We start from the raw sequence: 24,122 nt of genomic DNA, 5'->3' as shown, positions 1-24,122 counted from the left end.
ATTTAAACGAAACATGACTTGCTATCCTCTCCTTCCTATCGAAAGGAAGGACCACTGAATGTTGAAAATTATTTTATGCAACTTGCATAAATGCGGTCTTATTTGTCTCAACGGCACGGGTAAATAGCAATATGGCAGAAAGAACTAATTGCCTCTCCCCCTCTTTCTTCAGCAGAAGTGTCACTAACTACTAACTGTACTTGCATTTGCAAGGTCATGCTTCTTGAATCTTTAACTTGTCATTTGCTGTTTGTAACGCTCTTGCAAGAAGTAATTCAGTCACTTATCTCTTTCTTTTTTTCTTTCCATCATTTTTTTATCTCTGTCTCCCTACTCTTTCGCACCATCCCATCCCATAACTTCAGGGAGCCCAGTAAGGAGCAGTGACTATGAGTATAATAGACCTGATCAGAAGTTACGACCAGAAATATTGCCTTTCTGGTAGTAACTGTGCTGCCTGGAGCTAGAAAATTTGCCCGAATAAATTGATCGCAACCTTTCTTTGGTTGTAGAGATCACATGGACCATCACTGTTCACTCGCTTTATGCTTTCTAAAGAAATAAGTATAGCAGCATGCTCGTAGTTTTTTAAGAAGGTAAGGCAACTATGTAGACGCATTTAGCTTCAACATTACACAAGCTGGAGGCGCATCATCCTTTATAACATCGTAACATGTTATGTTATAAAATTGGAGGATGACTTCACTGAACTTCTCTACCATAAAAATAATTTGTTTAACATGGTCAGCACGTTCGATATCACACCCAGCGCTTCTTGGCAATCTAGTGCGGCTAAGGGAAGACAAGAATACTTTAGAGAGCCGTCAACTTGACAAGTAGAAGTTAAAGAAGAGAGTGAAAAAGATGCATAGAAAGGCAGAAAGGTTAACTAGAGGCAGTTCCGGTTGGTTACCCTTACGGGGGAAGGGGTATGTTAAACATCGTGCTTAATAGGAAGTTTTAGCTCGGGTGCTCCTATCTAAATACATGTAAAAGGAGAATGCGTTTTTCTCGGCAACCGCTGCATCAAATTTGGCGACGTTTGTTGCATATAAAAGAAATACTTAAAATCTAGTGACTGTTTGTTTCAAATTACTGATTTACGTCATCAATTGTTTATTAAAAAATAGCAAAAATCAAAAATTTTCAAAAAACGATACTATCAAGTTTGCAGTTCTGGTAACTCGGTAACAAAAATGAAAATACAATTCCGTGAATTGCATTTAATAGTACATCTAAAGTGGACAAAATTGATTATAACATATGAATCTAAAAAAAATTTGTTATATGGAAATACAGATTTTGCAGAATCCTTGTAAACAACGTAACAAATTCACGTAAAATATAAAATTACACCTTGAGTTTGTCCGCTTTGAGTGATCTAATGGTTGCAGTTAACAGAACCGCGATATCTAGTGTTGATGCAGAGCTATGCATTTGTAAACTTCGTGCTTCTATTTTTCTCAAACTTTCGAATTTTTGAAATTTTTTTTAACAAGATTCAGGACCTAAATCAAAACTCCGCTTCCAAGAGTCACCAGAATTTAAATTTCTCTCTCAAATGCAACACATTTCATTAAAATTGGCCCAGGGGTTATCTCAGAAAAACGTTTTTGCGTTTTACATGTATTTGAATGGGCAACGTCGGAGCTGAGCCCGAGCTAAAGCTTCCTCTGAAGCCATAGAGGACACTTCATAATTGACAAGTCCATTTTCACTATAACATCTTAGAGCATCTTTACATGCTGGCGGAGAAAGTAGTTTTTCATGCACTCGCAGCCCTCTTTTTCAATGTCTTCTGAAGAAAGGTTTTCCTTCGCCCCATTATTGTTTAGCGCTGTGTTGCGTGACGCGGCTTAATTAAGACTTATTCTTGTATTTAGCTATTTACGAGCCATTCCGAGCAAATAGACACTAATGTTAGTAATTTCTGAGAAAGATGTTTGGACCGTCCGGTGCATGTGCCAAGAAGTAGCCATCGCTACATGGCTTTTGGTTGTATATGTAAGAGGATGTTGATCATAAGTATTAACACGCAAATACGTTCATTTCTCTTTAATATGCTACAAGGTAGTAATATGAAGGAATTACGGTCACTGACCAAGTCTGACCAAGTCCGATTATTCATCAGACTTGGTCAGTGACCGTAATTCCTTCATTTCCATGCCTGACCAGACGAACTTTCGTCGAACCCTTAATAAGCAATAATATTTATCGGAAACACGCAACAGGCGCTGCCAATTGCACCCACAGTCAGCAATTTGTTAGAACTTTTTTTTTGTCTGTGCGCGTATGTATTCCGAGGGAGTATGTCCCTTCACATAAAAGATTAGGAGCGTATGACTACCATTTGGGGTCTTAGTTATGCTTTCGAGTAGGGTCAGTGGGCTAACTTCGTACGCAGGGGTTGCTTTTAACAACACGTACGGGTAGCCTTATAAAAACCTGACAACCTTCATAATTATTATCAGATAAGCAAATTGTACCCTTCGTGCAAAGAAATTCTCCCTTGCAATAAGACAAAAGCCGCAACACACTTCGGTACATCAACCAAAACATATACAGACAGTCTCTTCCAACCGCTGCTGACAGGAGCACATCTTTTCGATCAATCTTTATTTGGGATACGGCTCAAACATTACTGTGGTACGGTAATATGCCGAAGGCATGGGCGCCTCTGATGCACCCCTTCCTACTCCCGGTTACTGTCGGCCACCGCTGAAGCAACAGGCTGCTGAGTGGTAACGGCCTCTGGCGAATTCTCGTTTTCCACTTGGGGAGCCGATGGCCTCTCCTGTTCTTGCTGCTGCTCCTGCTGTCTTGCTTGGTCTTGCGTTTGCTGAATGAGAGTATCCTCCACACGCGGCGCTGCTACTCCCTGGTCACCGAATGGCGCGTTCGGAGGATACCCCTGGGCTCCACCATCTGCATAAACAATGTTCAGCTGTGGTTCTGGAGACATCTGGTTCCCTTGCTGCGCGCCGGGTGCTTCTCCACCCCCTTGCTGCCTCTGGCGCTCAAGAGCTCTTTGCAGTAGCGGGTCCACTGGCTGTGGTGCAAATCCTGGGTCGATGATTCCAGAGCCACCAGGGTAGCCCTGCCAGGGACCATGTGCGAGTGGTTGCCATGGTTGTTGTCTAACGCCTTTCCGCCTCTGTTCTTCGCGAACCCGCTGCAGACGTTGACGGTTTGGGTCGGGTGCGAAACCGGGATCTATGATGCCGCTTGGGTTGGGGTAGAAGCCTTGCGGGTACTGGGAGTAAGGGCCTTGAGGGTACTGTGGGTACTGCGGATAGGCACCTTGAGGGTACTGGGGGTAGGCAGCTTGCGGGTATTGCGGGTAGAAACCCTGCGGGAAGTAGCCTGGAGGATAGAAGCCCTGCGAGAAGAAATCGTTCGGTGGGATTGGGTGCGAAGGGTATTCCGCGACCGGCTGTTCTGGTACGACTTCAGGCGGAGTGGTCGACGGACCCGGCTGCTCCGCAGCCTTCTCGGTAGCCAGAGAAGTTGACTGGGGGAGTTCACTGCTTCCTTCAGGAATAGCGAAAGTTGTTGGTTCAGGAGCTGCAATGGTGGTTGCTTCAGGAACAGCGAGAGTAGTCACTTCAAGAGATGTAATAGTGGTTGCCTCGGGAACGGCAGGAGTTGACTGTTCCAGAGGTGCAATGGTGGTTGGCTCTAGAGAGGCCCCTGAAGTTTGCGCGACATCATCGTTTGTTGACGTTACTGGAAGGGTGGGCGTGGCCTGGCGGCGGTCTCGCACCTAAAGAGAAAACAAAATTCACCGACGATCACGGTACTCCATAATGCGAAATTTGAGAGTAGCGCTACACATGTTTTCATTTCGTGACATATTGGCTGGCGCGGACAATTCGTCTCGACAATTCGCTAACGGAGCAAAGGGTGGCGCGACTGACTCTCTAATCGGGAGATCGCGAGAGACAGCTGGTGGCTGACGCATTAGCGTGATTCACAGCACCCGCCGCAGACAGAACTCTGCTCATGCGGAGCTTTGTTTCCCTATATAGAATCAGTTGACGTGCTCGCCGCATGCCATCGATGAACAGACGACGGCGCGCTGCTCTGGCGCACTTTTCCCACAAAGTGCTCTATGACGTCACCACTCCAAAGGGGGGAGTAGGAGGAGCGTCGGACTGCCTAATTTTTTTTTTTACAGCGCTATATCTTTGGAGTCAGCCCATATTTGTACACTGCACTGTTTTCGATATTGGCCCACATTTTGAAGTATGAGTACACGTTAAATAATTTTAAATCATTTCTGAAGTCTTACGTGGGAAAACTACGATGTTATTGTGGGGCACTGGGTCCGGGGCGAAATTATTACAGTATGGGCTTCTGTGCTAGAGGTCCTCTGTTTGAATCAGGCCATCGTATAATTTTCTTTATTTAATATATATTTGTATGAATTCAGAACATTCCAGTGACCAGCGGTCCCCGTGCCACATATAAGACCATGTTTTCCAACTGCTTTTTCTACGTGTTTGGTTCACGAAAGAGACTAGACACATACAATATACGAAAAAGCGAGAGTAAGTGGCAGTTATACATACTTAAGTATATGCAATCAGTGGCGCTTTACGTAACTCAAGCACGAAGTGCTGCTTTTACCACTGTAATGTGTTGCAACATATCGACGTAGGCGCGTCAACGGCAGCCAGCTCTTTGCATTTGCGCCCTCCCACGGAATACGACTCAAACTGAGAAACCTCATACGCGATATACATCCGGAGCGATTCGTGCCTCCTTGGGAACTTGTTGCGATACCCCTGTACATCGTAAGGGAACGCATAGTGAAACAACCGCGAGGAGCGACTGGCGCGGCTCTGCAGTATTTCGCTCTCAGCTCTCATGTGGCAGAACAAGGTTCGAATAATGCGGGACACCTATTAGTTTTTTTTTGTTTTTTTTTACCTCAGGCACATTCAGGTATGGACCGACAAGCCACAGATTAAAATTTAGGTGCAAGTTGAAGGACTCGTGCAGCTATTACAATGGACAACAGAATAGTGGATGAAATGAGAGGCGGGCGGCAATTTGCTGGCGCCTCACCAGAGTCGGCCCGCGCGACACAAGCAGAAAGGCACAGCGACGTGATTCGTCAGCGTATCGAGCGTACCCGTCCCGATCAGTTAGTCAGCAGAGAGCTGAATCTACCGGCGTCCTAAGAAATCTGAATGAGAGAAGGTGGCAAAAAGTAAGAACAGCAATTGTCCAATCTCCATGACTGCGTTTATATAAAACGAGTTGAAGTAATTATTTAATAATAAAAAAAAATCATCAGAGGCTTTCTTTTATCCCCTTCCACTTCACATACATACGAAAGTACATTGAAGTTCGTTAACGGATCCTGCCTGGCCACTTTAACTCTTCTCTGCAAAAAAAAAAAATAATAATAATAAATAATAATAATAAATGAAAAGGAAAACCAAAAAACGTTTTGGACAGCCTCACTATTGAGTGTATATAAATGTCGCCAATGGTTAGACTACATTTCGTGTTATTAACGCTAAGGTAATAAATTTTCATTTGACAAAGACGTTAATAAGTCACACACTTAAAGTAAAAAGAAAAAAAAAGTGTTCATATCTAAGTTTTTTTAGGAAATACACAAATAAAGGTAATAAATAAGTCGGCGGAGCTCTAAGCGAGAGGACTTTAAAGAAATGCAGAGATTAGGCCTCTTATTCAAAATTCATCTTGACATCGTGATGAATATACCCCTTGACACCTCATTGCTTTCAATCCTTTAAGCTGAGGTACATCGCATATTTCTTGCATAAATGTGCATTTTCTCGTAGACATCGTATTCATCAAATTTCTCGCAGCGCAACTTACAATTCAGGTCCAAAAAATCTTAAGGGCACTGCGCAGGTGGCTGCCTAAATACATACGCTGGTCTAGTTTGGATCCGCAATCAAACATTTTAGTTGCTTTGTTAACATCCCACTAAAGAGAAACCATAGTAGAACTTTCAATGCCTCCAATAACCCTACTGACTTAAGTAGCATGATCACCACGCATGCAGTCTCGGCGCGGTGGCCTAGCGGCTATGGTTTGCGCTGCTAAGCACGAAGTCACGGGATCAAATCCCGACCCGGGCGGCCGCATTTCGATGGGGGCGAAATGCAAAAACGCGCGTGTCCCGTGCATTCGGGCCAACCTAATTAAAAAACCCCACGTGGTAAAAATTAATCTGGAGTCCCCCCCACTACGGCGTGTTTCATAATAAGATCGTGATCTTGGCACGTAAAACCACAGGATTTGATTTTAAATTGTTTTACCATGCATGCAGATAAGGATTATGGCTAACTTTATGATCTGCTTAGGCCTATATGCCCCAGATTTACTCACACCATTCATTCCACTATTACAATGCGTCAAATTTCTCTGAAACACGCAAGCCACAGGTGTTATTACGAATGGAATTCGTGGCGATCACTGTGAGCTGTTGGCAACCGAATCATACGGTCTGCGACTGACACCTGCGTACGTTCTGATCGACTGGACGAACTTTCGCCATGTCAGCGCCACTGCTCATTACAGAATGCGGCATGGCGAGTGGTTAGAATGACGTGAAAAACGAATAATTTTGTGGGCGCCAGTATACACCTCAACGAAAATGCCATTATTGTAAATAACAGGAGAGCAATCAGTGCTGACAAGCGTCTTTGTGCATGTTTTAAAAACACCACGGCGACCAGCGGCCTCAGCGACAACACACACGCACAAACCCAATGACGTATATCGGCTCACATATTTAGGTTGCACTGTCTCCGGGCTCGGCCGACGAAAGAGGCTAGAAACGCACTCGACGCGGAAAAGATAAGATTTGTGTTCAAAAAGAAACAGGAAGATAAGTTGAGAGTGTCGTATCTAATACACGGCTGCGATAGGCACGGAGGCGTACTTGGGACGATGTAACGCCATGTGAAATGTGCATTTGAAACTGTCTTTAATGCGTGACAGAAAGAAAACAGGTGAGCGCAAGCAAGAAAAGGTTTAGCGAATAATTTTTTGGTCTCGTTCCTTCAACATAACTTGAGATAATTGTACGCGCTGAAATCGCTGTCCTTAGGTGCGGTGAACAGTCCCTCGGTTTTGACAAACACGTGCTTTCGAAGGCACTGGGGCCACGCCTAATCACGAACATTTATACTTTTCTTGCACTCGCAACATTTCTCTGAGATTGCGATCCTAATAATACGTCGATCCAAGTTTAAAGCAGCATATAGCCCATAAACTTCGTTCGCAGTTTTCTGCATATGTAGTCGTACAGGCCTGTGTGTTGAACATTTGATAGTCTTTATTGACGTGCCTACTGTTCTGGCGCGCAATAAAACCGTTTTTAGTTCGTATACGCGTTTTTTTTTTTACGTTGACCTGGGTACTCTCCAATAATGACATGCCTGATGTGCCACTTGACTGGAATGTGTTCTTACACACAATTTTAAAGCAAGAACTTTTTTGTGAATGTGGGCCCTGGTTCTCGTTAAAGTCTGCTGCATTGAGAATGCAAAAACAAATGAGCGATCTTCCCTCTCCGTATTCAACAGAGGGAAAAAAATGCGCAGCAGCAGCCATAATACAAACCTCGCGGTATCTTATTATTATTCCTTCAATTCAGTATAAAAATACATTCTCAGAGATTAAAAGAAAGAAAGACGGTATACTTAGAAAATACGAAACAAATGGATGCGCTCAGAAAGGAACTTTCACCAACTAGATAATGTGCTGTGCCCTCCTTTTTTTTTTGTAAGCTCGAAATCTCAGCAAGGGGAACGAATAAACTTATTTTTTATTTCACTAATAGATAATTACTGGTGAACTGTATTAAATATTCAAAGGTCTACAGACTCGTCAGCATTTGGGACGCAAGAAGGTTATCTTCGCGACCCTTATTCACAGAAATGTTCTTTGCCAGGTTGATTGGTTTGTTGGTCCCAGGTGATATAGTTCAACCCTGTATCATGGCTTCGTTTGGTTTGGAAGGGAAGGAAACTTCAACGGAATTTCGTAAACTGAGAAGATATTAAGTGAATAATATTGTTGATATCAATTAGAGAGATATAGCGTAGGCTAGGTACTATTAATATTCTTGCTATTCATTAGTGAGGAATATGTGCGTGCGTGTGCGTGTGTACGTGCGTGTGTATGTCTGTGCGTGTGTGTGTGTGTGTTCGTGCGTGTGTATGTCTGTGTGTGCGTGCGTGCGTGTGTGTGTGTGTGTGTGCGTGTGTGTGTGTGTGTGTGCGTGTGTGTGTGTGTGTGTGTGTGTGTGTGTGTGTGTGCGTACGTGCGTGCGTGCGTGCGTGCGTGCGTGCGTGCGTGCGTGCTTTACCTGCTCATCGTCTGTGTCCTTCGCCGAGGATGTCGCGGCAAACTCGGGCTCAGCTAGCGCGGCGGGAGTTTCCTCCGTATGATCTGCATCCTTGAGGCCGTCGAGGAACTTGCCGAAGAAATCCGAAGATGCGTCGTCCATCTGCGGCGCTGGCCTCATTTGAGCGTCTCCCGAGTAGCCAGGAGCGGACGTACGCTGTGGAAAAATCTCTGGACTCGCCTGAGATTTCGACGACGGGATGGAATTGTCATCGTCTTCCTCATCGTATTCGTCGTCGATCGAGCGTCGAACGCGCTGCGAATAAAACAAAAGTTGGTCGCAACAACACGTTGATTTGGGCGAGCTGGTCCATCTGGACAGTGTTCATATGACGCGCTAAAGACGAAGGCGAAAGGAATACATACGACAAGAAGGCCGCCCGTCTTGTCCTATGTGATCCTTCCATCTTCGTCTTCACCACGTTTTATGAACACTGCCAAAAGTTGGTCAAATGCTCGATAAATGTCGAGCGCGAAATCAGTGCGAAGAGGAACAAAAATATGCTCTCCGAAGTGTTGATAAATTTCGTCTGAGTAAAACTAGGAGAACTTTTACTAATGCCCTGAACCGATTTTGCTTTTCTGCTCAGCCGCAACAAATGGACTATAACCTGTACATTTCGCTCATAGTTTGTAATTTCTGCAATGAATCGACACAAACGAATTAATTGCATTGACACGAATTCCAAGGCAACAACTGTGTGCTTTTCAACAAACTCTTTTCGGGTGACTCGGCCCACATTTCTTACTTACATATGTTTACGTATCAACTTATCACTGTCTTCAGTGAAGAAATAGCATCGACACCAAGCTGGGGCCGCTGACGGGAGAACAAGAAGCTTTCGCATTAAATGGCAAAAAAAAGAAAGAAAGAAAGGAAAGGAGATGGAGGTGACGGTAATGTCAGCTGTTGCTTTTGCGCATAAGACAGGCGCACAGGAATTGCATTAAAAATACGCCGATACAGCCATAACTTTTTTGTCATTGCAAGTCAAATTTGTGGTACAGTCATTAACAGTTTGTATCGATTAAAGACAGCCTCCGTTCTATAATTAACGGCAGAAATATATACTTGAAAGCCTGCAATACCTCTCCCAATGTGCCTTTTAAATCTTGAAGAAATTAGCATCCCATTTCTTCCTTTGCAAATATAAATATATGATTGATATACTGATCATTATGACAAGGCTCAATGCAAATTACTGAACTTGGTATTTCTACGCGCACTTTGAGCGTATAGTTCTTAAGTGGAGGTGCTCCTTGAAGCTTTCATTCAGTCGTTGTCTAGTGGGGTCACTTGCGTTAACAGTCCACTTGCGCGGTTGCGTAGCTTGTCACCGCTTTAAATTTTATAGTTTCTTATTGCGTTGGCAGAGAGTAATAACTTCGATGGGGCTTCAAGCACCGCATCTTCAGGCACCTCTCTCTCAAGAGTTGAAAAATAGTTGTGTGAATAGCAGTTATATAGTTATAAGAATGCTTATTACTCTTCGTCATTAATACCGTTTTGTCGGTTATTGTCTCTTGCGAATAATTCGCTACCATGTTTTCATCATGCATACCTATAACGTTGCTATTGTTTAGATGAACGCACCTTGTACAAAGAGTTGCTTCCCCTATTACCTTGTTTCCCTTTAGATTCACCCGGTTGTTACGTATACGTAATACCGTGCTTGCAACGCTAAGAATATGTCTTTTTCTTTCTGCCTCGAATTGTGTGGGGCATCGATTTATTGCCATTATCTCGATGAAAAATGTGGTTTGTACAACGAAATCCGTTACAATTTAGTATAAGCTGTATTGACTTTCATTGTGTGTCTTTTTTTTCTGCAGACCCCCCCTCCCCCCACCTATCCCCCTTACCCTTTTCCCAATCGAGTTCTTCAGTGCTTGCCCCTTATTTCTTCATTCCCGTCTGTGATAACTACTGTCCTTCATGTGTGTGTGTGTGTGTGTGCGTGTGTGCGTGTGCGCGCGCGCGCACGCACGCACGCAACGCACCCACCTAAACATGCACGCGCGGTTGTGTGTCGTTGTACCGCTCAGTCTTGAGCACATGGCCCCAGTCGAAAATTGGTGTATTCTTGCTAACCGGACAATTGCAGAGCGGCGGCACTCGTTCCCGCGTGACCAACGTAACAGTTTACGTTAACATTCAAATATAACCCGCTCACTTTAAATCCCTCACAGGAGCAGCCTTCCAACGGTCTCGTCTTTTCGAACTCACCTCAGCAGGCTTCTCGCTGTCGGTCAGTGACGTACCGTTCGTTGTCTCGTTCAGCCTAACGAGCATACTCTCGATTTCAGCGATATCCGCGACGGTGAGCACATCGGTCGAGTTCTGGGGCAGCCTTATTCGCGTGTTATAGTCCGGTGAGAAGCCCGCGTCCCCTTTGTCCGGAAGGAAGGACGGCGGAAGGGGCGGTGGCAGCCACGACGAGTTATCGGCGCCCTCGTCGCTTCGGCGCCAAATGATGACGTCGCCATCGGGGAAGTCTCCCGGCAACGGCGTGGTTACGTTCTCCACGGCGGCCGCGACCGCCAGTCGCAGCGCGGTTATCGGCAGGATCATCGTCCGTGTCCAGTCGCACTCCCTGCCAAAGGTTACGATGTTCACGACAGATTATCGGAGTCATTCAAGAAACACGCTTTCCTTTGAGATTACGCCGGCGTAGCGGTATAAAAAAACAAAAAGCAAATACTACGTACTCATATAAAGGGCACTCTGTTACTAAAGTATCAGGCGCCATTTTCGGTAGATCAGGGGCTGAATTCACAATGTGTGTGTAGCTGGGAAGAGGCAGTTGGCTGCGCACTTGTGCTTGAAGCCTACGCTGCTTGCGCATTTAAATTGTAAGATGGTTAGTCAGAGTTAAAAGCGTTTGCATGCACACCTGTCTGATACCGTTAACGCGCAATTAGTGAGACGTCAGTAATTCGAGAATCCCTTTAGTTCAAACCAATCTTTAAAAAAGGAACTAACATGCTCTGCTTCAAAAAGTTGTAAGCGAGTTTCTATTTGTTGTGTAGCCTTGGCTCGCAAGTATTCATACATTTATCCAGCTTCTGCTTAATTCGCAGCAAGCGACAAAGATTAATTCAAATTCAAAATGGTGGCTAGCCGGGCTTGTTGGTAGGAACACATACTTCAGCAAACAGCGCAACAACGGGACACAGAAAAAGAGCGCACGACACAGTGGCTTGGTGTGCTCCTCTTCCGAGTCCCGTTCTTGCGCTGTTTGCTGAAGTGTGATTAATTGGCATACCCGGTTTTCCAAGAAATTTATGACCATTTGACTTAAGCTCATATCAATACGGTGATTGAAACAATCGTTTCCCAAGACAAAGCTTTTCTGAAATAACGCCTCACCTGAGGCCGAAGGCGGCTGAAAAGATGCATACGGGAGTTGATTGGGCATATTCCAAGGAGCGCGCAATGAAATGACAAACACCTCACATGCAGAATTTGAGCTTGACTACCTTTTGAACTTCAGTTGCAGGCAGTTGTTGTAGAAGACGCATTTGCTCAAACGTAACACGACAAACGTGAAGTAACCTTGTTCCTGCAAGTCGTCTCATCCGTCTCATCGTATTTGTTGTAGAAGAAAACAATACGTGTCTTCTATACCTCACTGAAGCATGGTATAGGGAGAAGTAGGGCGTCAAAATATATGGTGATTATTTTTAAGTTTTACAGAAGCTTCAAAAATCTTCAACTGCAGATAACAGTCCTTGAGCTCCATAATTCAGAGAGGCGAAATTTACTTGCACGAGAAATCAAAACACATGTTCAAGTAATTAACAAAAATTGCTAACTTCTTAAAGGGCCCCTGAAACGGTTCGGACAAATTTTGTAGACGCGCAGGGTACAGCTTAAATAGAACATTTGCACCACAATTTAAGTGACGCATTACGTATTAAAGGGACCCTGAAACGCTTTTGACGATTTTCTACAAACGTACTGAGTCGTTAGAGTAGGTCCTTCTGATCATTAATTGACACATCTAAGTGCTCTGCGTAAAGCGTGTAATTTATTATAAGGCTTTAAAGATACAGATCGCTGCCGATCGCAGCGCACTGCTCGGCGGAATTTTAAGCCGCCCCTACCCATATGACCGAAATCACCCATATGACGTCAGTGGGGTGAGCTATCTGATTGGCTGAACAGGGCGCGTGATCGATAATTTTTCCAACTTTATGGTAAACAAATGATCTTCGTAATAGTTGGAATGTTAGTTAATTTGTTTTTATAAAAAGAAAGTATAAGCACAAGAACAATTTTTCAGTACCCTTAAGCACTTCCGGCACACAGCAAGTGTCGTGTGCTTGTGTTACAACGTACTCCATTTTGACCAGAGCTCCGCGGTCAGAGTTGGTCTCAGTCTTTTCGCGAGCACTATGATTCGACTGTGTTGCCTTGTGGACTGCAAACGTAGCGACTGGCAATATGTCAAGCTGCGACATCGTGTCCCTCTGCAAGGCAGCGTACGAGCGAACTGGCTGCTGCGCATCGGACTGCCGCTATCCGATCGGCGCCAGGATTTTCGCGTTTGTGGCCGTCACTTTACACCGGAAGATTACTAACGCATTAGCGTTTCGCGAGTCCCGTATTAGGGCAAACGTAAGCGCAAGGGGACAGGGTCTGGCCGCTTGACTGTGCCGTAACGGGACGTGCCGAGATGAGCAGAGGGGCAAATGTGAATGGTCTGCATGGTGCAGCCACCTGGTGGCATAGAGCTCAACCATACACAGTCGAAGCAACGAAGCGTATTCTTCATTGCTGCTGGTGCGTATTTTTCGCAGGAGTGTAATCATCAACACGTTGTTTTTATAAATGTTTAAAATGTTTTACACTTGGTTAGAGCAATATTAGCGCTTTGTTTGGCTGGTTAAGGGCTGCGCCAACAAGTGTCTGGACCGTGCAGACCGATCAGGCCGCTCACGTACGTCTACGCCAAAGTTCCTTCATCAGCTTGAGTTTATGCCTCCAGTCATTTGCCGAAATGACCAGCTTGCCTGTGGTTAACGGAATACCAGACACGTTCGGCGCTACGACAGAATGCTCGCAACGCACGCTGCTTCGACAGCTCTCGCTTGGGGTCGACAGCCAAGCGGCTAGCGGAGAGCTTTCGCGCGGGCGGGGGCGGGCTCCAAAACCACCGGAAGTGGACGATGTGACGTCGCATCGTGACGCAGGACCAGTGAAGGCGGAGCTTAGCCCCGCTCGCTCGGCGAACGAGTTGAGGAGGAAAAGCATGGCTGGGGAGGAAGGTAACTTCTAATCGCTTGTAGCTCCATTAATACGTAACGCTTCACTTAAATTGTGGTGCGAATGTTCTACTTCAGCTGTACCCTACGCGTCTACAAAATTTGTCCGAACCGTTTCAGGGGCCCTTTAATGGAGCTACAAGCGATTACAAGTTACCCTCCTCCCTAGCCATGCTTTTCCCCCTCAACTCGTTCTGCGAGCGATAGGGGCTAAGCTCCGCCTTCACTGGCTCTGCGCCACGATGCGACGTCACATCGTCCAGTTCCGTTGGTTTTGGAGCACGCCCCCAAAAGCGCGAGACCTCTCCTCTGGCCGTCGACGCGAGAGCTATCGAAGTAGCGTGCGTTGCGATCATTCTGTCGTAGCGCCGAACGTGTCTGGTATTCCGGTAATCACCCACTAGCCGAACGTTTCGACCAAATGGTGGAGGCATAAACTCAAGCTGATGAAGGAACTTTAGCGCAGACGTACGTGAGCTGCCTGATCGGTCTCCATGGTCCAGCCACCCGTTGGATCGGAGCTTAACCAGCCAAAGAAAGAGCTAACATTGCTCTAAGCAAGTGTAAAACATTTTAAATATTTACAAAAACAACGTGTTAACGATTACACTTCTGCGAATAATTTACACCACCAGCAAAGAAGAATGCATTTTGTTACAGCCACTGTGTGTGGTTGACCTCTATGCCACCAGCTGGCTGCACCGTGCAGACCATTCACATTTGCGCTTCTGTTCGTCCCCTGAAACGACACGCAAGGGGACACGGCCAGGCCCTGTCCCCTTTGCGCTTGCGTTTACTCTAACACGGGACTCGCGAAACGCTATTGCGTTAGTAATCTTCCGGTGTAAAGTGGCGGCTGCAATCGCGCAAATCCTGGCGCCGATCGGATAGCGGCAGTCCGATGCGCTGCAGCTAGTCCGCTCGTCTACTGGCTTGCAGAGGGACACGATGTCGCAACTTGACATTGCCAGTCGCTACGTTTGCAGTCCACAACGCAGCAAAGACGAATCATAGAGCTCGCGAAAAGACAGACCGACACTGAAGGCGGAGCTCTCGTCAAAGACGGAGCACGTTGTAACACAAGCAGACAACACTTGTTGTGTGCCGGAAGTGCTTAAGTGTACTGAAAAATTGTTCTTGTGTATTCTCTTTATGTTACTTTATTTTTACAAAAACAAATGAACTAACATTCCAACTATTACGAACATCATTTGTTTGCGATAAAGTTGGAAAAATAATCGATCACGCGCCCTCGTCAGCCAATCGGATAGTTCGCCCCACTGACGTCATGTGGGTGATTTCCGTCATATGGGTAGGGGCGGCTTAAAATTTCGCCGAGCAGTGTGCTGCGATCGGCAGCGATGTGCATTTTAAGAACCTTATAATAAATTACACGCTTTACGCGGAGCACTTAGATGTGTCAATTAATGATCAGAAGGACCTACTCTAACGACTCAGTACGTTTGTAGAAAATCGTCAAAATTGTTTCAGGGTCCCTTTAATTACTAACTTAATTTACGGCAGATATTGCAATCTACGAATTGTAGCCGGTGAGTTTTTAAGGCGCATCCACTTCGAATGCATTCCCAGAATGATACCTATTTCGAGATATGCTCCAGCATACTCGCCTTAAGTATCGGCTGTTCAACTCACCTTTTTAACAAAACGCTCTTTTATGCATTGAAGCACAAAAGTAACCTGAACGCCCATGTATTTTGTCCCACACTTTGGGAAACACTGTAAAGCAAACATACTCCATTACCTTGTTATATACCTAAATCAATGTTTTATGTAGAGCAATAATGCAATGATGTCATTATTTTCAGATAGCTTCGGCGCCATATGCGGAGAAAAATAATTGTTCAGTCGCTTTCATCTGCCTGTTGTCGCTGTCGTTGTTAAGCACATTGTCATGTTCAACACCACAAAGGCGTTAATTAGATGTTTGCCACGAGCCCCCCTCCCCCCCCCCCCTTCCATCAGCGCCTATCCAGACGTCACTGCAGCGTCGACACCGACTGATGACGGGTCCACAAAAGGCCACTACCACTACCTGATTGCCTGAACTAATGATGAAGGGGGCCAACCTCAAATGCTACCGAATACCGACGGCGACCTTGCATTCACAGGTTGCTATCCTGCCGCATATACCATACCATCGGACTTCGGAGGCGGGGTTACTGCGGAGCGTTGCGATAGCATGGGCGTGGTATCGCAACGTATTCGACGATTACGATTTGCTGCTAGACAGTCTTCAGACTCCCTAGTCGACTCGCGTAGGGAAGACGACGGTATAAAATGCGGAGATTTTCGTGCAGAAGGGCCGAGGGTCCCGATGTGGACTCAGATGTTCAACTTGCTCCTGCATGGAGTTGGCTTCCGTAACTGGAGCCGTGGAACTAAGCGAAAACACCCTTTTTTCCTTCATTATTACCACTGTACGTACTCGTCGATGGGCTTGGTGGATTCCTTGCCCTAACGCCACCCTAAGCCGCAAAAGCATGTTACCTTGTCCCACAATTTCTCTTTCTCTGGTCTTTCTTTTTCTTTTTTTCTAGAGTGTACCATTGCTACCTCACTGCCGGTAAGCTAACCACACCTCATTATTTTTTTCTTCTTTAAAGAATGAAACTCGCACTCTCCCTTCCACAACCTCACAAAATTAACTTGTCTTACTTACCAGTTGTTGAACCTTTCCGTTTAGCTATACTCTAAAAACCAGCCGTCACATGAATGGTAATGTTTTAATCATTTTTTATAAGCCAACGTCGTAATTCCGACAAGTCGTTTCCATCACTGTGAACAAAAATGGAAGGAGAGAGTCGAGAATACCACATAAAAAAAGAAATTGCTTATAATAACGCCATTCGATTGCCTGCCATGTGCAATACGTCGTGGTGTACACCTTACAAAATGACGGCCCGCTGTCATTTTGACGGTTAAACTCTTGGAAATCGAGCTGTCAATGTATTTCCCGTTATTTACTGCATCATTTTTCACAGTATACTGCTCACACAGTAGAGTTTACTAGCTTTTCAAGAAAGTCAGCATTACAACTCTGCTGTGACAATGTACCAATTCTGTGCATACTGAGACAGGAGTTTGCTAGCTTTTTATTATTAGCTACTATAGGCATTTTAATTCAGGAAGGTCCCTTTTAAAGCGTTTTCTGGGACGAAAGTTGACGGTCATAGGATTACTTATTATCTGTAAGGATACAAATTACACTTAATGTACTTCAACTTATGATGGCCATATCTCTTCCTTTATTTCCTTTTGTTAATTTTATCTTGGAGTGTGACACGTTATTTCTTGTTGTATTGTTTAATGGGTCTGTAAAACTTCGTAGTTATCTTTTAACTACAAATTTGAGCACAGATGCCTTGTTGTCGTCGTTCACTGCTGAGTTGTCTGGGAAGCAAGGCCAGTCGAGCTTCTTAAGTAGAACATATTTTTATACTATGCTTCACAATTTTCGCAACGTGCATTTTATGGGAAAAATGCTCGAACTCAAACATTACCAATGACAATTTCAAAGTTAGGACGTCACCAAATCCAGGTGATTGATAAATCCATGAGATAGGCTTTCAGGAAGCGCGAGGACCGGTAAGAAACGCCCGTCTTGTGGTGGCAATGCGCCAGCCAGCAACATTCGCATTTTGTAGTGTCCTTGCTCGTATAAGCGAATAAACACTTCGAGTCATCTCGTAACATAGAAAGTAACTCTGCCCTCCGGGGTGAAAGGCGCGTGAACTTGGCAAAATTTTCCTTTCGGAAAGAACGACAGTCGTGGGAAGGGTACAGTTGTCGGTGTCTTTTCCTTCCTAGCGGCGACAACAAGCTGCGTATCTCTTAAGGGCACCTCTCAGCTCTGCCAAAAGACACCGTTTCTCACAGAGTCATTATTCCCTATAAGAAACGAGGCTCATCGGCCAAAACAATTCCGGCAAAACAGGCTGCTGCGCAGTGGCGCAGAGAATTGCTAAGGGCCATTTCCGACATGACAAATGTTGGCTGCGAACGCATTTGGGATTGCTATGTGAAAATGATTCCGGCACTTATGAACAGCACATGAATTTGTGTGAACCTGCTGACGGCGCCAAATAGTTATTTTGAAGCGGGACGAGGTTCATTCTCATGCTCAAAATCGTACCATTCTTCACGGATCTGCATAGTCGGAATGAGCATGATTAGCGACGTTATCGCCGATCGCGTATCTGCAGGCAATACATGAAAGGTTCGTTTTAGTGTTTGTGAGACATAATATACGAACAATGTCGGTATAGTCACTTTTCTCTGTTTTCTGTTTGTCCTTCCGCTCAGACGATACATGACTGGAAACTGGTTGATTGTATCATTAACATGGAAAAACCTACGCATATGTACAGGGGTTAAGTTGTTCAGTTTCTCAACTGTCGAGGCTGTTATCAGTTATGGCAAACGCTTGAATCTGTATGACCACGTGATTCGTCGTTAATCTGCACTGCAGAAAAGAGACCCGTGATATAAAGTTTCAAGTGTATTGCAAGTATTCCCTATCTGAGCTCCGCATGGCTCTTTCCTTGTTACGTTTGCTACTATGTTCGACGTATGCCTCATATGAAAAGCCTAGAAAAGGGGACAAATGCATCCTCTACATTTAACATGCGGATGAACTGTGTTCCTGGTGAATGATCACCGCGTTAGGGCACTGCCATTAAGACCAAGTCATTGCGTTGCCCAATGAAACAAGCAGACTGGATCGTATTCAAGAAAAGCTCTTACGCTGGAGCAAATTCTAGCCAATCCTGATGCTGCATGTATTATTAGCGACGGGGCACGAGCATTAGAAAAAAATCAATCAAACACTAAAACCTTTGTGAATTTTGCCTGTTTTTGTATTTTTTTTCTATCTCAGCATGAAGCCTGGTGGCACAGGAAATCCTACACTTAGAATGAATTTTGTGAGCACCGCAGCAGACATGAGGCCGAATTCACAAAGCTTTTTGTTCGTGAAGGCTATTTGCCATTCGCTGGTCGCCTTTACTAACATGCCCTGTGCCAGGAGTGGCTAGAAAATTCTAGTCGGAAAAGTTCTTGAGTAGGAACTTTTTGTGGATACGGGCGCTGGTATCTCTGTTAATTTTATCTTGTTTCTTATTCTCTTGCGCTGTGGGCTGGTGCGACGAGGTGTAAGACGAGCTTCTGCTGTGATTTCCGTTTACTGCTTAAATAAAACGATGGCTTGGCTTTTACGCTAACGCATACACGGACCTTTCCCGTTTGCTTGCGCACGCGTCGGCGCCCAAAGCCATTCGATGCAAAGTCGTGGGCGCACAATGTAAACTTCCTCCCGGTGCCTTTCTGTACAAGTAACTCGCATGCAGCTGCGCGTATGTACTCATCGTCTGCGTTGGCGTTCAGTCATTACTAACGCTGCCAGTTATCGCCTCGGTAGGCCTCGGCAAGAATTCCTGAATGGCACACCATGGCAGTTGCACTACTAGGTTTTACACAAAGTTAATGAAATAGCTGTCTATAGTAACGCAGAAAGCGGTCCTGTTGCATTCCCATTTTCTGCTGCGTCACAAGCGATTAACGATATGCTTTATGTCGCAGCTGGATTTTCGAAAAGCGAAGGATTGTTTCTCACATATCGCAGCCTTTTCGAGGTGTGTCAGGTTGCTGAAAACGAAATGGAACGGCGCCGCTGGTCGTTCTCAAGAAAACAGTTAGATGCAGAAACTTGACAATAGTGTGGCTTGTCGTGGCGTCACTCAGAGCCAGCCAAGCTGCGGTTCTCCATCATGCTTTGTGTATACAATCTCAGTCTGCAGCTATGTACATTCATCGATACATATCACAGGGACTCTTTTACCGGAATACCATGGCACGGTCTCTTTTTCGTAGTGTGTGTAAAGCAAGGTCCCATTCATGTCATGGGAGTTCGAGGCAGAACGACTAACCCCCTTCTCGACAGAATACACCATCTAGAGCTGTTATCTCTCTGCTCCATTGACTAAATTTGTCATCTTATCATTCTATGAGATAATGAGCCGAGCAAATTGAAACACCTTTCTTCATTTGCTTCAAAAAAATATAAGTTTCCCATAAAGTACATACCTTGCAGAAATATTTCGCCCTCCACTATGCATCACAACCAATGCACTATATTTCCCAGTAGAATTACTAATTCTGTAATCAACCCATTTAATTGCGCGGCTACAGAAAAGGCAATCTGTATGTGAAACGACATATCCAAGACGGACGCAGTAAAAATTCGATGCCTGAGTTGCGAGTCAGTGTCAAATGTACTAGGCTGGGCATTTATGTGGGTAAGACTTAAAAATGAGGGACGTAATGATGGTCATGTTTAATGTAGCGCAAACGAAACATGCAAGGCGACGGAAAGATAGTCATGCGACGACGAAAACATGTGAGCATTTTATCACACGTGATTTTTCTATTTCAATTTCAATACCTTTATTTTTCCTTTGCATGAAAGGACGGTATATATACATATATATATATATATATATATATATATATATATATATATATATATATATATATATATATATATATATATATATATATATATATATATATATATATATATATATATATATATATATATATATGTCAGCGCACAACAAAACGAATATAGAAAAGAGCGCAAATTAAACAACGCAGCAAAACCACCCGTTGCAAGCAACTATTGGGACATGAACAGGATTTCTTTTCCTGGCAAGACAATAGGCGAGCGACTGAAACAATTATCACTTCTATTGTTAATCTCTGTGGCTTCTTTGATTTTCCTAGTTAGCTGATCAGCTTCCTTGACCATGTGTGCGATGAAACACAGGCTTACATCCTCAGCTCGCAAAATGCAGATATTCTAATGTTCCCGCAATCGCTTGTTAAGACACCTGCCCGTCAGGCCGACGAATTCTTTCCCAGAAGATAATGGAATAGACTAGCGTTCCGTCGGCGCTGCATTGTACACGATGCCATGCCAACTAGTCCATCAATCTGTCCTTTTGAAGTAACGATGGGATAGAAGAAGAGCGCGGTACAAGCACAGCATTAGCACTTATTTTTCGTGGGCCTCCGTTTCAATTGCCAAGAAGTCTTTCCGCTCGGAGGGGTTCAGTGTGACGTTGTTCGTGCCTTCATTTTCCGCTAGTCGGTTGTCTAACGCGCGGGGTTTTAAAACACGTGCATTTTCAGCGCGACGTAGCACTGCGGTCATGTTTGTGAATTCCATTATTTCGTCCGTCAATTCATTCGTGGCATTTTCATTAATTTCTGGTCAGTTCACATTTCCTCGTTTTTTTCCCCCTCTTTGTTTCCTTATATTGCTGATGCTCTGAAAGCCACAAACGAAACTTGCCGCCGTCTGGAACATTCATCCCGGCCTCGATATCGCTCTCATAGCCAAACCGTATACATCACCACCAACACAAGAGATGCATATAAATAGTATGATCTGCCTCCTATTCGACGATGACGCTACTTTTGAAAAGTTCACAATATGGGTTGTTAGTCTCGCCACGATGAATGTGTATTAGCTGAGAGCAGAAGATGTTGCAGAACCTCTCAGAGGCTATGCAACCTCATTCTCTGGAAGTCTTGCGAATAACTGAACGGGGTTGAAACTGCTACATATATGAAATCCTTTCAATGTATTTGACAGTCGACTAAAGAGAAATTAATACTATAAGAAAGCTGGAGCTTATCCTGTCAGCGCATAACTTCACTTCGCGCAAGAAATGATTGATTTATGTGGCTTATAACGGTCGCAAAGTGAGACACGGACTTCGAGAAACACCGTAGTGGGGCATCGGATTAACTTTAATTACCTAGGTCTCTTTGACGTGTACCCAAAGCGTGTTACACGAGCGTTTCTGCATTCAGCCCACATCAAGATGTGGCCTTCGCGGATTTGAATTGAACTCGCAACCTCCTACTTAGCTATAAAACGCTAAGCCACCTAATCACCGCCAAAACGTGGACGAATCAATTTTTATCACATTATTTTCCCTCTCAAAAAGTCTGGGATCCGTCATATTAGCGACCTTATGCGCAGAAGGTGACAGCGGCGTGTTTGCCAGTGTTGCCGTCATCGTTGCTATCTTCATTTCACTGTGACACTGCGTCCCAGCCAAGGAAAAAAGAAAAGAGGTTTTCATTGCTTCGCTGGCCTTCATTCTCGAAAAAGACTGCTCACTCTTTTGCATGCGGTGAACTATCAAAACGTGTCATATTTAAGACAGCGATGTAGGAGACATTATGTGGCAATACAAACGTCCGCTTTTGTACTTGCAGTATTCGTTGCTTTAGGCCAGAAATAAGTTGAATATGTGTTTTAACGCCGATACGAGACCCCACAAGCTGCAAGCAAATGAGTTTTGTGGAAATGCAGAACGGGGGGGGGGGGAGGGCAGGGGGGAGTTCTTGCAGAAACATCAATTGTAAACCACCTGAAATTCTCAGCCCCCCTTCTCTGTCCGCGAGTATGGGTTTCCAAGGACGCATTGTTTAACTGGGATTCTTCTTCTGAAAAACCCGTACGGGGTTTCCAGGTAGCTGATTGCTGCCGTCCGGCGGATGACGATTTCCTTTTCATGATCACAAGCGGCCTGCCTCCTGCTCCTTTTTCAAAAAATGTACTAGGCTTTATATAGACAATTTCTCGTGGCCATTTCTTGATGACAAACATTCACCCAGGGTCAACTAAGCTTTTTTACGCACTAATTTCGAATTCTAATGGCACATAAATTCCTTCATAAGTATAACCTTAATAAGTTCATAGTTTTTTTTTCCTTCTTTTTGGTCATCTTCCTTCGCATTCCCGCTAATTTAGTCCTAGTGTAAATTTGACGTTTGCAGTTACCTCGACGCGGAGTGTGAATCGGGGTGCATGGGAGTTATTCCCACTCTTCGTCTCAGTTCTGACACCTCAGAAAAAAAAATCACAGTGGGATCGATTAAAAAACTGCTAGCTCATTCTCAGTGTGGGAGACGTTCATACGCGCATTTAAGACTTGAAAATAAATTCTGGACTTCAGGAAGCACACAACAATAACTACGGGGAATGGCTGGCCACAGCACCAGTGCATTTTAACCTCCGTTTTCCAACTTGACAGCGAATCGGTCGTGTGAACTATTCCATCTCTTGGCTTCAAAGAAAGTGTAGTTGCCCTAGCGGCTCGCGTGGTTTCTGGGTAAATATAGTACAGCGCGGACGCGGTGAAACTCACCTTTGGCGCCGATGTGGTGGGATCCGCTTTGTCAGGGCAGGCTTTGTATACAAGGTCTCCGCGGCTGCTTCCTTTGTACTCGCCGGAGCTGCTGACGAACAAAAAGCGCAATCTCGAGGGCGGCATCCGTTTCGGTTCCATTGGTCGCTGACGCCTTGGCAGTGACGTCGCTATCGCGACTGCGCACGCCTCTCGCGCGACGGCCGCGACTCGGGCGCATGGCGCTAGCGCAATTACGCGCGCCTTCTTGGGCGTCTATAGAGAAGGGACGCATGAGTCGTTATTGGTGCGCACATCGCGCCTTGAACCGCGGTCCCACAAACCTACGCGCTAGGAATACTGGAAAGGAAATGAAATCTGGCGGCTATGCTGTCTCTGCCCGCCGTCACGGCACACATGTAATGGGTAAGGCCAGCATTGTCGGAGTGGACAGTCCTGGAACGCCGACCGTCACACCACAAGACAGCGAAGGCACTCTTGAAATGTTTGCGTTCAAGTGGCCTGTTGGAGAGAGTGTAATTCTCGTGGACGTTAGCGACCATCCCTACATTTTTTTTTCGTTAGTTTGCTTTTTCTCTCCGCTGTTTCTTTTTTCGCCTTTCATTTCCCCTTACCCTTCACCCAATGCAGGATAGCAAACCATAATCTGATCCGGTTAACTTCCCAGCCTTTCCCATCCCGTTTACCTCTCTATCTATCCAGCATGAGAATGACGGCCAGTTCACGGATTTGTCTGAAAGTCGTCTTTAGGACTTCAAACGACTTTATTGAACCGAATTTCTGATAGAAAATTATTTGTGCAGAAATAATTAGCCTGAATTCTTCGCTATATTTGTCTAGTTCGCACTGTTCCAGTAAGACAGGAAATATGCTTAAGAGAGCGAAACTGCATTCCAGTTGTTAGTTTTAGTGCCAAAATATAACCTTGACTTGGCGGCATTCGTGCTGTATAGTGGTGAGATTTATATATGTATAAAGGAATTAGTGACGAACAAGAAACATCCACGTAACTTGTTTAATGAAACACTCGGAGTCCATAACGTCACGGTATTCAACAATGATTGCAACGAATGACGCCGAAATGTGCCATATCGTTGAACAACCCAATGTCCTCTCTCTGTCCTTGAACTACTGCGAAGCGAGGTATTACTGTAGTTCGGATAGTCTGACACTATACAGGGTGTTTCGGCTAACTTTAGTCAGATTTTAAGAATA

General features: G+C 44.9%; 1 protein-coding gene across 1 annotated transcript; it reads right to left on the bottom strand.

Moving 5' to 3' along the window:
* Positions 1-2,599: 2,599 nt before the first annotated feature.
* Positions 2,600-23,074, bottom strand: LOC139060825 (uncharacterized). The gene is made up of 4 exons (XM_070540035.1): positions 22,908-23,074; positions 10,625-10,991; positions 8,360-8,653; positions 2,600-3,763 (listed from the first exon to the last, which is right to left on the bottom strand). Exons 2-4 carry the CDS (start codon positions 10,967-10,969, stop codon positions 2,693-2,695), a joined length of 1,710 nt encoding a protein of 569 aa, XP_070396136.1. The 5' UTR covers positions 10,970-10,991; positions 22,908-23,074; the 3' UTR covers positions 2,600-2,692.
* Positions 23,075-24,122: the final 1,048 nt, after the last annotated feature.

This window comes from Dermacentor albipictus, chromosome 1 (genome assembly GCF_038994185.2).
Source record: "Dermacentor albipictus isolate Rhodes 1998 colony chromosome 1, USDA_Dalb.pri_finalv2, whole genome shotgun sequence".
NCBI lineage: Eukaryota > Metazoa > Arthropoda > Arachnida > Ixodida > Ixodidae > Dermacentor > Dermacentor albipictus.
Note: the sequence above shows the minus strand (reverse complement) of the source record. Positions and strands in the feature narration are given on the sequence as shown.

What these genes read in the sequence shown, in the direction of transcription:
- LOC139060825 (XM_070540035.1), bottom strand. Translation starts at nt 10,969, where the DNA reads ATGATCCTGCCGATAACCGCGCTGCGACTGGCGGTCGCGGCCGCCGTG. An exon ending in ACAGCGAGAAGCCTGCTGAG is followed by an intron (nt 8,654 to 10,624) that starts GTGAGTTCGAAA and finishes TTTTATTCGCAG; the next exon opens with CGCGTTCGACGCTCGATCGA. An exon ending in AGGACACAGACGATGAGCAG is followed by an intron (nt 3,764 to 8,359) that starts GTAAAGCACGCA and finishes TTTTCTCTTTAG; the next exon opens with GTGCGAGACCGCCGCCAGGC.